This window comes from Rutidosis leptorrhynchoides, chromosome 2 (genome assembly GCF_046630445.1).
Source record: "Rutidosis leptorrhynchoides isolate AG116_Rl617_1_P2 chromosome 2, CSIRO_AGI_Rlap_v1, whole genome shotgun sequence".
Classification (NCBI taxonomy): domain Eukaryota; kingdom Viridiplantae; phylum Streptophyta; class Magnoliopsida; order Asterales; family Asteraceae; genus Rutidosis; species Rutidosis leptorrhynchoides.
This window is the reverse complement of record NC_092334.1, coordinates 132813566-132826236: the sequence shown is the minus strand read 5'-3', so window position 1 is coordinate 132826236 and position 12671 is coordinate 132813566. Positions and strand designations below refer to the sequence as shown.

Genomic DNA, 12671 nt, shown 5'->3' with positions numbered 1-12671 from the left:
TATTTATTAAAATATTGATGTAATTGATCATGCTAATCGCTCACCAAGGCTCATGTGTCCTTACTTTTGTTTCTGATCTTAATTCATGTTCTTTTACAAAAAGAGAAAAAGCCACTAAAACTGACCAAATTAAGGGATTTTTTTTTTCTTACAAAAAACGTTTGCTATACCAAGTTATGAAAACACCTTAACCATGATTTAAAGAAAAATGTGAATTTTAATAGTATATGAAAGCAAAAATATTCATGACAAACACTATATTGAGGCTCCATTCTTATGCTTCTTGTGTCCCTTTCCCCTTTTTTCTCGTAATTTATGATCTTTAATTTCAAGAAAAGAGAAATAAAAGCGAAAACTGAGGGACTATTATTGTAGATTTTAATTGTGTGTATAAATGTTCTCATGCATAAGAATATAGAACAACTAACTCACGTAAAAGAACTAGTTACCTCATATCTTACAATGGTTCAAGAGAGTAGTAGCAACAACAAGGTGGTCACCGGAGATCAAAATGATAAACCACCGTCGTTGTCACCGGAGTTCAGCCTCCACCGCCACCTGCCGCCTCTTAACGAAACTCCAAAGATGGTGGTTATTTTTGTCATTGTGGCTCTTACAACTTTGTTTATTTTTAACTCTTCTATTGCCTTTCCATTTTATAGCTTCTACAAAACTATCGTTGCCGGTGATTATCGTACAAATTCGGTAATTGAGCATATAAACCGCTTGTGTTTTTTTGTTAATTTGCCAATTTTACAATTTCAGAAGAATTTCTTTTTAACCCTTGTTTAATTTTACGGCAGGATAATTCTGCAGACTTGAAAAGCATATTAAAACATGCGTCGATGGATACTAATACAGTTATAATAACAAGTATAAACAAAGCATGGACCGTACCAAATAGTACGCTCGATTTACTTTTAGAGAGCTTTCGAAGTGGTAATCAAACTGAAAAGTTTCTCAAACACTTGGTCGTTGTATCGTTGGATCAAAACGCTTACACTCGTTGCTTAAAGTTGCATCCACATTGTTACTATCTTAAAACCCCTGGTGTAGACTTTTCAGAAGAAGCATATTTTATGGCAGCTGATTATTTGAAGATTGTGTGGGAAAAAATTAATTTTCTACACACTGTTCTTGACTTAGGATATAGTTTCGTGTTCACGGTATGTGTAGCTCCCCTTCGTCTAGATAGGTGTAATTTATAATATTTTTTTATTATTTAATAAAATGTTTTTTTAATATTCATTCCGGACATCATGTCGTCCGAAAAAGTCGTCAAGTTTCTAAACAAAAAGTCAAAGTGGGCCCCATTATCTTCCGGAAAGGTTGGCAACGTTCGTCCGGAAAACCTTTTTACGAGTAACTTACCCGGACGACACATCCGGGATGGCAGGTCATCTGAGAAGGCTTGTACGAACGAATGGACGATACGTCGTCCGAGATAGTCCAACTGAAAAGCTTACTTTCTTGTAGTGTACAAGCATAGAAAGGGTTAGCTTTAAAAAGGTTTACTCTTAATTATCGAAAATTGACTTTTTAAGTCAAAATCCAAAATTTTTGTAAATAATCTAACTCAGAAATTATAATGTCATTTATTCTTAAGGGTTTTAAATACCCATTTTTAATATATATATATATATATATATATATATATATATATATATATATATATATATATATATGTTCATGCATATTTTTTCCAAGGGAAAACCTACACACGGACATCAATGCGAAAGGGTTTTTTTAGGCGTCAACGTCGTTGATCTCCGGTCCGGTTACCGTGAATAACCCGTACCCGAGATGATGATCTCGGGAGGGTGGCCAACGAATTGCCCGCCGGTCGATAGTCGGACCCTATCGACGGCAAAGGGAGAAAAAGCCCTACAAGACCCGTAGGTAAAAACCCTAGAGTTGCGATCGTGAAGACGATCGTGGAGAAGATCCGGCGATAACTGCCGTGTGCGTTGCGGACTTGCGGTGGCGGCGTTGCGGTGTGATCGAATGATCGTATGAGGTGGTGCTTTCATTGAGAGAGTAAGAGTTGTATGCGATTGGGAGATTGTGAACTTGATGTAGGTTTTGCCCCATATTTATAGATGGAAATTAGGGTTAATTGACTTGGGGCCCAAGTTAATTGCGTAGACCCTAATTGGGCCAAACCCTACGTCATCAAGTCCCCCAAGTTCGGTATGATATTTTTGTCAAGTATCGTATCGAACTTCTCATTATGCTGCGGAAAATAAGTTCACAGGAGCCTGCGCAAACAACTGTGCGTAAACCCGCGAACATAGGCGCAAAAAACCGCATGCAGAATGCGTGGGGAAACCGCATGAACTAGCATGCGTAAAACCGCATGAAAATCGCGTCTAAAGTCGCGGAAAACTGTGCGCAAAGCGTGCGTAACCTGGACAAAAGAGTGTGGACAGTTGCCCAAGCGCGCGAACATCTGCGCTAAATATTCATGTACTTAAACCGCATATAACGAATTAAAAGCTCAACAAGAAAAGACAAACCTTCTCAAACCGAACGATAGATGGTAGAAACACGAGACATAATGCATCGAGTCCCACGAATGGCGCCAATTGTTTATGCATATTTTTTCCAAGGGAAAACCTACACACGGACATCAATGCGAAAGGGTTTTTTTAGGCGTCAACGTCGTTGATCTCCGGTCCAGTTACCGTGAATAACCCGTACCCGAGATGATGATCTCGGGAGGGTGGCCAACGAATTGCCCGCCGGTCGATAGTCGGACCCTATCGACGGCAAAAGGAGAAAAAACCCTACAAGACCCGTAGGTAAAAACCTAGAGTTGCGATCGTGAAGACGATCGTGGAGAAGATCCGGCGATAACTGCCGTGTGCGTTGCGGACTTGCGGTGGCGGCGTTGCGGTGTGATCGAATGATCGTATGAGGTGGTGCTTTCATTGAGAGAGTAAGAGTTGTATGCGATTGGGAGATTGTGAACTTGATGTAGGTTTTGCCCCATATTTATAGATGAGAATTAGGGTTAATTGACTTGAGGCCCAAGTTAATTGCGTAGACCCTAATTGGGCCAAACCCTACGTCATCAATATATATATATATATATATATATATATATATATATATATATATATATATATATATATATATATATATATATATATATATATATATATATATATATATATATAGTGGACCAATCCATGGATAAGCACTAAATGGGGCACAAACTGGATAAGTAAAATTTCAAATTTTTTTTTTTAAAAAAAACGATCCTTTAATATGTAAATAGAAGAAAACGAAAAAATTTTAAAAAGTTTTTGAACAAAATCGTTCGAAAATCGATGATGAATGGTAAACATCGATGATGAATGGTAAAAATTGATGATGAATGGTAAAAATTGACCATTCATCTGGTTAATTTATCATTCATTTTTGTTCGCGATGAATGATAAAATTAATCAATGCTAAAAAAAAGCAGATGAATGGTTAATTTAACCATTCATCTGTTTATGATGAATGATAAAAAAAACAGATGAATGGTTAATTTAACCATTCATCTGGTTTTTTTAGCATTGATTAATTTTATCATTAATCGTAAACAAGATGAATGATAAATTAACCCGATGAATGGTTAATTTTACCATTCATCATCGATTTTTGAAAGATTTTGAACTTTTTTTTTTATGAAAAAAATTGATTAGAGGTGCATTTTAATGCAGATTTATGAATGTAAAAAAAAATTCAAAAAAAAAAAATTTATTTTGCTTATCCGGTTTGTATTCCTTTTAAGCTTATCCATGGATCGTGCCCCTATATATATATATATATATATATATATATATATATATATATATATATATATATGTTATAATTCAGTAGACTTATAACTACCTTTAGTGACATAGTTCTTGACTGTAGACTAATAAGTATATAGAGAAAATATGAGAGAATATGAGAGAATATATTTAGTGTGTGTTTTATAAACTCATAACACACATATTTATACTCAAAAAATCTACTATACAATATCTATAATAATAATAAAATTAACATCCAATTTAACTTTTATAACACTCCCCCTTGGATGACAATTTTATTAGAGAATAACTAGTACTGCCTCGTTAAAAACCTTGCTAAAGAAAACCCATTGGGATAAAACTTTAGCTAAGGGAAAAAGAGTGCAGCATAGAGTTGACTCCCCCTCAAGTAGGCAACGCCTGAATTGTTACATCTTCTGAACATGCCTCATGCCAATATTATGAATGTGTGTTCTGAAAATAGCAGTTGGAAGTGCTTTGGTGAAAAGGTCAGCAGATTTTTTGCTGGACTGAACATATCTCATTTCAATCTGGTTGTCCTTAATGAGATTTTGAGTGTATGAGAAGAATCTAGGAGGTATGTGTTTCGTTCGGTCACTTTTGATATACCCTTCTTTCATCTGTGTTATGCAAGCTACATTATCTTCATAGATAGTTGTTGGACTTTTATCGCGTTCTAGTCCACAATATTCAATAATGAGTTGTGTCATTGATCTCGACCAAAAACATTCCCGAGTAGCTTCATGTAATGCAATCACTTCGGCATGATTTGATGATGTTGCAACAAGTGTTTGTTTTTGAGAACGCCATGATATTGCGGTACCTCCATTTAGGAATACATATCCATTTTGAGATTTAGCTTTATGTGGATCAGATAAATAACCTGCATCTGCATAACCAACCAAATCTTGTTTCGATTCGTTAGAATAAAATAATCCAAAATCAGTAGTTCCTCGAAGGTATCGAAATATGTGTTTGATCCCATTCCAGTGTCTTTTGGTAGGAGCTAAGCTGAACCTTGCCAAAAAATTAACTGCAAAAGAAATGTCAGGTCTTGTACAATTTGTAAGATACATAAGAGCTCCAATTGCACTAAGATATGGTACTTCTGGTCCTAGGATATCTTCATGATCTTCACAGGGACGAAATGGATCAGTGTCAACATTAAGTGATCTAACAACCATAGGAGTACTTAATGGTTTTGCCTTGTCCATATTAAAACGTTTTAAAATCTTTTCAGTATATGTTGTTTGATGTACAAGTAAACCATTAGGCATATGTTCAATTTGTAAACCAAGGCAATACTTGGTTTTTCCGAGATCTTTCATTTCAAATTCTTTCTTTAGAAGTTGAATGGCTTCATGATCTCTTTATTTGTACCTATGATATTAAGATCATCAACATAAACAGCTATGATCACATATCCGGATGTTGTTTTCTTAATGAAAACACATGGGCAAATAAGATTATTGGTATACCCTTTGCTTATCAAGTAATCACTTAATCGTTTATACCACATGCGACCCGGTTGTTTCAATCCATATAAAGACCTTTGTAACTTGATTGAGTACATTTCTTTGGGTTTTGCATTGGTTGCTTCTGATACCTTAAATCCTTCTGGTATCTTCATATATATATATCACTATCAAGTGATCCATAAAGATAAGCAGTCACAACATCCATGAGATGCATTTCTAAATTTTTAGAAACTGCCAGGTTGATTAAGTATCTAAAAGTAATTGCATCCATAACAGGAGAATAAGTTTCCTCATAATCAATTCCTGGTCTTTGAGAAAAACCTTGAGCTACAAGTCTAGCTTTATACCTTGTAACTTCATTTTTCTCATTTCTTTTTCGCACAAAAATCCATCTATATCTCACAGGTTTCACATCTTTAGGTGTGAGAATGATAGATCCGAAAACTTTTCTTTTATTGAGCGATTCAAATTCAGCTCGTATTGCTCCTTTCCAATGATCCCAATCATGTCTATTTTGACATTCTATGACAGATTTTGGTTCTGGATCATCATCATCATTCATGATGTCATATGCAACATTATATGAAAATATCTCATCAAGATTTTTCATTTCATTTCGGTTCCATAATATTTTTGAATGTGCATAATTGATTGAAAATTCTGTATTGACATCATCAATCTCCTCTGCAGAAGGAGTATTGATTTGTAGTTCTTCTTGAACACTTTTTTTTACCTCATTATCAGCTGATTTTATTTTTCGAGGATTTTTATCTTTGGAACCAATTGGTCTCCCACGTTTCTGGTGTGGCAAAGACTCAAGAATGACATTATTGCCAGTTTTTGGAATTTCAATTCGAGCTGGAGCATTTGCTGATGGTATATATAGTCACTCTTTTTGTATCTGTAAATGCATCAGGCAATTTATTCGCAAGTTCTTGCATATGCATTATTTTTTGAACTTCGGTCTCGCATTCTTTTGTGCGAGGATCAAGATACATTAATTGAGGTTCACACCATGAAACATCATTTTCTTTATTTTTTATTTCTCCCCCTAATCTAGGGAATAATGTTTCATTAAAGTGACAATCAGCAAAACGTGCTGTAAAAACATCACCCGTCATGGGTTCAATATATCTTATTATTGAAGATGTTTCATATTCAACATATATTCCCATCCTTCTTTGAGGACCCATTTTAGTGCATTGTGGTGGTGCGATAGGGACATAAACTGCACAACCAAATGTTCTAAGGTGGGAAATACTTGGCTGATGGCCAAAAGCAAGTTGCAAGGGAGAATATGTATGACTTGCGCTTGGTCTAATGCGAATCAATGTTGCAGCATGCAAAATTGCATGACCCCATATAGATACTGGGAGTTTTGTTCTCATTATCAATGGTCTAGCTATTAGCTGCAATCGTTTAATTAATGATTCAGCTAAACCATTTTGTGTATGCACATGGGCAACAGGATGTTCAACAATAATCCCAATAGACATGCAAAAATTATTAAATGCTTGAGACGTAAACTCACCGGCATTATCTAGTCTCACCCTTTTAATAGTATAATCAGGGAAATGTGCTCTCAATTTAATAATTTGAGCAAGAAATTTTGCAAATGCCATATTTCGACTTGATAATAGACAAACATGAGACCATCTACTAGATGCGTCTATTAGAACCATAAAATATCTAAATGGTCCACATGGTGGATGAATTGGTACACATATATCACCTTGAATTCTTTCAAGAAACATTGGTGATTCTTTTTCAACCTTAAGAGGTGATGGTCTTATTATCAACTTTCCAAGTGAGCATGATGTACATGGGATAAGTGCATCATGAGGGATCCTTTGATCCGCCAATGGATGTCCATGTGTATTTTGTATTATTCTTTTCATCATTGTTGATCCTGGGTAGCCTAATCTCTCATGCCACAAACTGATCATTAGAGGATCACATGATTTTTCTTTAACTACCACATTTACTTCAGGTACATTTATATGTGTATAATGTAAACCAGAATGAAGTCTTGGTAGTTTTTCAATTACACGATTCTTATCAGTGATACTTAAATATTTTTCATTTTCTGTTGTCACTGGCTGATAATCATATCAATTTTTTTTTATAGACAAATAACAACATGAAATTAGAATTAGTTTAGATTCATAAGTAGCAAACAAATGAATAATGGTATGATTACAAATAATAAAACCATAAGGGAATGATAGAATATAGGTTCATATTATATTATTAATAATATTATTATAATATATATTAAGTTATAATATATATTATTATAATATATTTTTCTTATTTTAACTTTTAGGATTTACTTTTAATAAAAATACAAAGTACTTTTTCTTATTTTAACTTTTAAGATTTACTTTTAATAAAAATAAAAACTACTTTTTCTTATTTTAACTTTTAAAATTTATTTTTAATAAAAATACAAACTACTTTTCTTATTTTAACTTTTAAGATTTACTTTTAATAAAAATACAAACTACTTTTCTTATTTTAACTTTTAAAATTTACTTTTAATAAAAATACAAACTACTTTTTTCTTATTTTACCTTTTAAGATTTACTTTTAATAAAAATACAAACTACTTTTTCTTATTTTAACTTTTAAGATTTACTTTTAATAAAAATACAAACTACTTTTTTTCTTATTTTAACTTTTAAGATTATAAATTTAAGAATAAACATTAGTATGCATGAAATAAATAATGATTAATTGCATAAGTAATCATAAATGTAAGATAACATATAAAGACCCCATCGTATTCGTATTGATCGGAATTAATCTCGACCCATGGTACCGTGTTGTCAAATGACGTGTTGCGTACATAAAGTACCGTGTTGTCAAATGACGTGTTGCGTACAATCATGAGGTCTTATTAACATAAATATAAATGTTAGTGAAGTTAATAAGAGTTAGATTACAGAAAATATAATTCAGGCGGTATAACCGACCATATATAACTTAAATTACATAAATATAAATGTTAGTGAAGTTAATAAAAGTTAGATTACAGAAATATAATTCAGGCGGTATAACCGACCATATATAACTTAAATAACATAAATATAAATGTTAGTGAAGTTAATAAAAGTTAGCTTACAGAAATATAATTCAGGCGGTCTAACCGACCATATATAACTTAAATAACATAAATATAAATGTTAGTGAAGTTAATAAAAGTTAGATAATTTCTTACCTTGATTAGTGACGTGTGCTTGCTTAGATAAACCTTGATTATACGGAGCACTTCGTGCTGATAACGTGTTATAATTCAGTAGGCTTATAACTACCTTTAGTGACATAGTTCTTGACTGTAGACTAATAAGTATATAGAGAGAATATGAGAGAATATGAGAGAATATATTTAGTGTGTGTTTTATAAACTCATAACACACATATTTATACTCAAAAAATTTATTATACAATATCTATAATTCTATAATAATAATAAAATTAAAATCCAATTTAACTTTTATAACGATATATATATTTTGTATAGAGGTCGTGACCACTATCATAACTAACTCCTACCGTAGAATCTATAGCCGCCTTTCAAAGTGACAAGTTTGACTTTATTTTGTTTGACTAATCCCTCTGTATATTCAGGATGCAGATATAATGTGGTTTAGAGATCCATTTTTACAGCTTCAAAACGATTCTGACATCCAAATATCTTGTGATAACTTCAATGGAAATCGATTTGACTTGAGAAACCACCCAAATAGCGGTTTTATGTATGTGAAATCAAACAACAAAACAATTCAATTTTACAAGTTTTGGTATGAATCAAGACTCACTAACCCAGGTCATGATCAAGATGTTCTCAATAAGATCAAGTTTAGTCCTTTTGTGAGAGATATTGGATTACAAATTCGGTTCTTGGATACCGCTTACTTTGGTGGCTTTTGTCAACCTAGTCAAGATCTAAATAAAGTGTGCACAATGCATGCTAATTGTTGTGTTGGTTTAGAGAACAAGGTTCATGATCTTGGAGCCATGTTAAATGATTGGCGAAAATATACTAAATTGATTGCAAATCAAACAACAACCAATGTGTATCATGGTTCCTGGACAGTTCCTCAATTATGCAGGTATTTTTTTTCGTTCTTAAGCTCATGTTTTTTGTTAATTTTGTTTGTATACATTAAAATTGATGTGATTATATTGATAAATTCATTGTATTCACAATAATAATGTTTCATGGTGAAATGGTTAATCATAAGCAGGGGTTCTTTTCGTCGTCCACATCCTGCAGCTAAGAAGAAAGATGGTCACCAACAAAGGAAGATGCAATTATAAGTTTTTGTTCTATATCTTTTATGTTGTTATATTTTTAATTAAGAAATTGTATTGAATATGATATGATAGACTTATATATGTACATTCAAATGGTAAAGTAAAGATGGATTTATTTGGATGTTTAATTATGTTGTGCTCATCGAAGGGATTAAACATTGATTGCAAATTATTGAGTCAAAGTAATAGGCTAGAAACTTAATTAGTGATCAATCTAAGCTAATAATTCAACGTTTAATAGTGATGTTTATCACAAGATAAGGGCGAAATTAAGAATAGTTGAACAAGCTAGGATAGTTCAAGTAGCATGATATAATTAACCTTTAATAGTGATGATTACTTTAAATATACATACAAAATCTAAAATAGTTCAATTAAGTAGCATGATATAGAATACATGGTATGTTGGAAAATTACGGCTTCACTAATTCCCACCACCCAGCCCAACAATAATAGTAAAGAAATAAGAACAATACACAACACAAGATTTAACGTGAAAACTCCAAAACAGGAGAAAAACCACCGGCCCCCAAAGAGAGAAATACACTATATCACAAATTGTTACAATGATATAGACGACTCTGTTAAGCCAACTACACTCTCCAAAATATTTAACTAATACAACTCTCAAACAAGGGTAAGAAAGAAAGAAATAATCAAATACTTAAAGTGTATTGATTGGTGCGATTTGGAATGAAGACTTAGCCCCTCTTATATAACCAAGTCACTCACCCCTCACATCTTCCTCCCACCAATGTGGGATAAACATATCTTCTACTAGCCAAAATAAACCAACAAATCTCCACCTTTTGGATAGAAGAAGATAACCATGCTTCCACATTGCAAGGATAACCGATGTAGACGCTTCCTCGACGACAACTTCAAGATCCTCATCTTCATGCCGTTGACATTATCTCCCAAGAGACAAAACTTGCATCTTCATCGAACATTGTCTAAACCGACAATCATTGTCATCACAGACAATCATAACTCTTAACAAGAATTATCATACTCCACCATTAAGAGTATAGCACTTAGAATATCACATTCCAAGCATTTCACCTCGGCACATGTTGTTGAACAACCAGCTGAAACTTTATGGTGCAACTTCCTTGTTTGGCTTTCCCGAAAGTCCCATCAGCTACAACATCAGTTTCCACCACACAGCCTGCATCAACGCCAAACCAATGCCCATGTGTAATTGTGGAACCGCTAACGAACATCCCTTTTCACGGTGGCGCGGACACACCATGAGGATGACGTGACTTCAGAGGAATTCGTCACTCTCCGTAACAACGGAGACAATGTTAGCGTCTTTGGAGCCATTTGCCGGATTAGCTCCACCGGGACAATTAACCCTTACATGTCCAGTCTTCCCGCACTTCCAGCATGTCAGATTCTTTCTAGAGTTTCTCTTCTGCCTATCCGAACACAACACTATCGTATCTCCTGATGACGAGACCCCGTTACCTTCCAGTCTTTTCTCCTCGGATAGGAGCTTGCTAGTAACGTCTTCAAACTTCAGAGTTTTCTTCCCATACATCAAAATAGGTTTCATGTGTTCATAAGACGATGATAAAGATAATATCAACCTCAAAGCTTTATCTTCATCATCCGTTTTAACTCCAATAGCCACCAGTTCTGAAACAATACCGTTAAGAATACTTAGATGATCTGAAATCTTTGAACCCCCATCCATACGCAGAGTATGAAATTGTTCTTTAAGACACAACCGATTTGAGATGCCCTTGCCCTGGTACAACTGCTCTAGTTTAACCCAAAGTTCCTTTGCCGTTGATAACCCGTGCACATTTGCAAGCACGTTCTTTGCAAGACACAAACGAATCACACTTGCTGCCCTCAAATCCATATCATCCCATTCTTCTTCATCGAACTTACTGCTAGAATCACTGCCAGGAACAAGGGTGGGTTTACCCTTCAAAGCCTTGTGTAAACCGGACTGAATCAACACATCCTTGACTTGAACCTGCCATAAGCCAAAATTGATCATCCCATCAAATTTCTCTACATCAAACCTCATTGGACTGAACTTCGACATCGTATCCGTATCCTATAGATAACAACTTTCTCTGATTTTGCTCACGTTTCGAATAGCCAAAAGATGTAGCAGGTAGCCAGGACCCTTTAAATCGGAAATCCACAACTAGGCCACTAACAAATCCAACTATTACTACGAATCAGAAAAAATATTGTCTAACCAGATACCCTATACGATCAATAGAACTCGTTTCTGATGTGGACGATCCACTCACGTGGCAACCACAGAGCATACTCTGACTCCTATAACCGAGACCCCCGTCAAACCTGACGCTCTGATACCAGTTGTTGGGAAATTACGGCCTCACTAATTCCCACCACCCAACCCAACAATAATAGTAAAGAAATAAGAACAATACACAACACAAGATTTAACGTGAAAACTCCAAAACAGGAGAAAAACCACCGGCCCCCAAAGAGAGAAATACACTATATCACAAATTGTTACAATGATATAGACGACTCTCTTAAGCCAACTACACTCTCCAAAATATTTAACTAATATAACTCTCAAACAAGGGTAAGAAAAAAAGAAATAATCAAATACTTAAAGTGTATTGATTGGTGCGATTTGGAATGAAGACTTAGCCCCTCTTATATAACCAAGTCACTCACCCCTCACATCTTCCTCCCACCAATGTGGGATAAACATATCTTCTACTAGCCAAAATAAGTCAACATCGTATACCCAAGCTATATATATTACAAGCTAGGATTAAGTTAAATACTATGATTAATTTCATGTGTGTCTCGCCTAATCTCATAGTTACTGTAATCAAGTCGTCAATTCAAGCACAAATCAAGAAAAGAATCTATATATAATTTGAATATTTGTTATATATGCACTCCAAATTGATCTCCACAATTAATTTAGTTTATTAGATATCAAGCTTTCAAGATTTTATAGTGTAGCATTCTTCAATCTGAAAATATATGTATTATGTATTGTTACCATACCTTCTTTAGTATGACAGATTAGTAAAAAAAAAATATACAAGTCCTCCCT

General features: G+C 34.1%; 1 protein-coding gene across 1 annotated transcript; it reads left to right on the top strand.

Annotated features, from left to right (window-relative positions):
* The first annotated feature begins 448 nt into the window (after positions 1 to 448).
* LOC139891419 (uncharacterized protein At4g15970-like) lies at positions 449 to 9712 on the top strand. Its single transcript, XM_071874391.1, has 4 exons — positions 449 to 705; positions 804 to 1166; positions 8918 to 9402; positions 9538 to 9712. Exons 1-4 carry the CDS (start codon positions 463 to 465, stop codon positions 9608 to 9610), a joined length of 1164 nt encoding a protein of 387 aa, XP_071730492.1. The 5' UTR covers positions 449 to 462; the 3' UTR covers positions 9611 to 9712.
* The last annotated feature ends 2959 nt before the right edge of the window (positions 9713 to 12671 follow it).

What these genes read in the sequence shown, in the direction of transcription:
- LOC139891419 (XM_071874391.1), top strand. Translation starts at nt 463, where the DNA reads ATGGTTCAAGAGAGTAGTAGCAACAACAAGGTGGTCACCGGAGATCAA. An exon ending in GTGATTATCGTACAAATTCG is followed by an intron (nt 706 to 803) that starts GTAATTGAGCAT and finishes ATTTTACGGCAG; the next exon opens with GATAATTCTGCAGACTTGAA. An exon ending in ACAGTTCCTCAATTATGCAG is followed by an intron (nt 9,403 to 9,537) that starts GTATTTTTTTTC and finishes AATCATAAGCAG; the next exon opens with GGGTTCTTTTCGTCGTCCAC.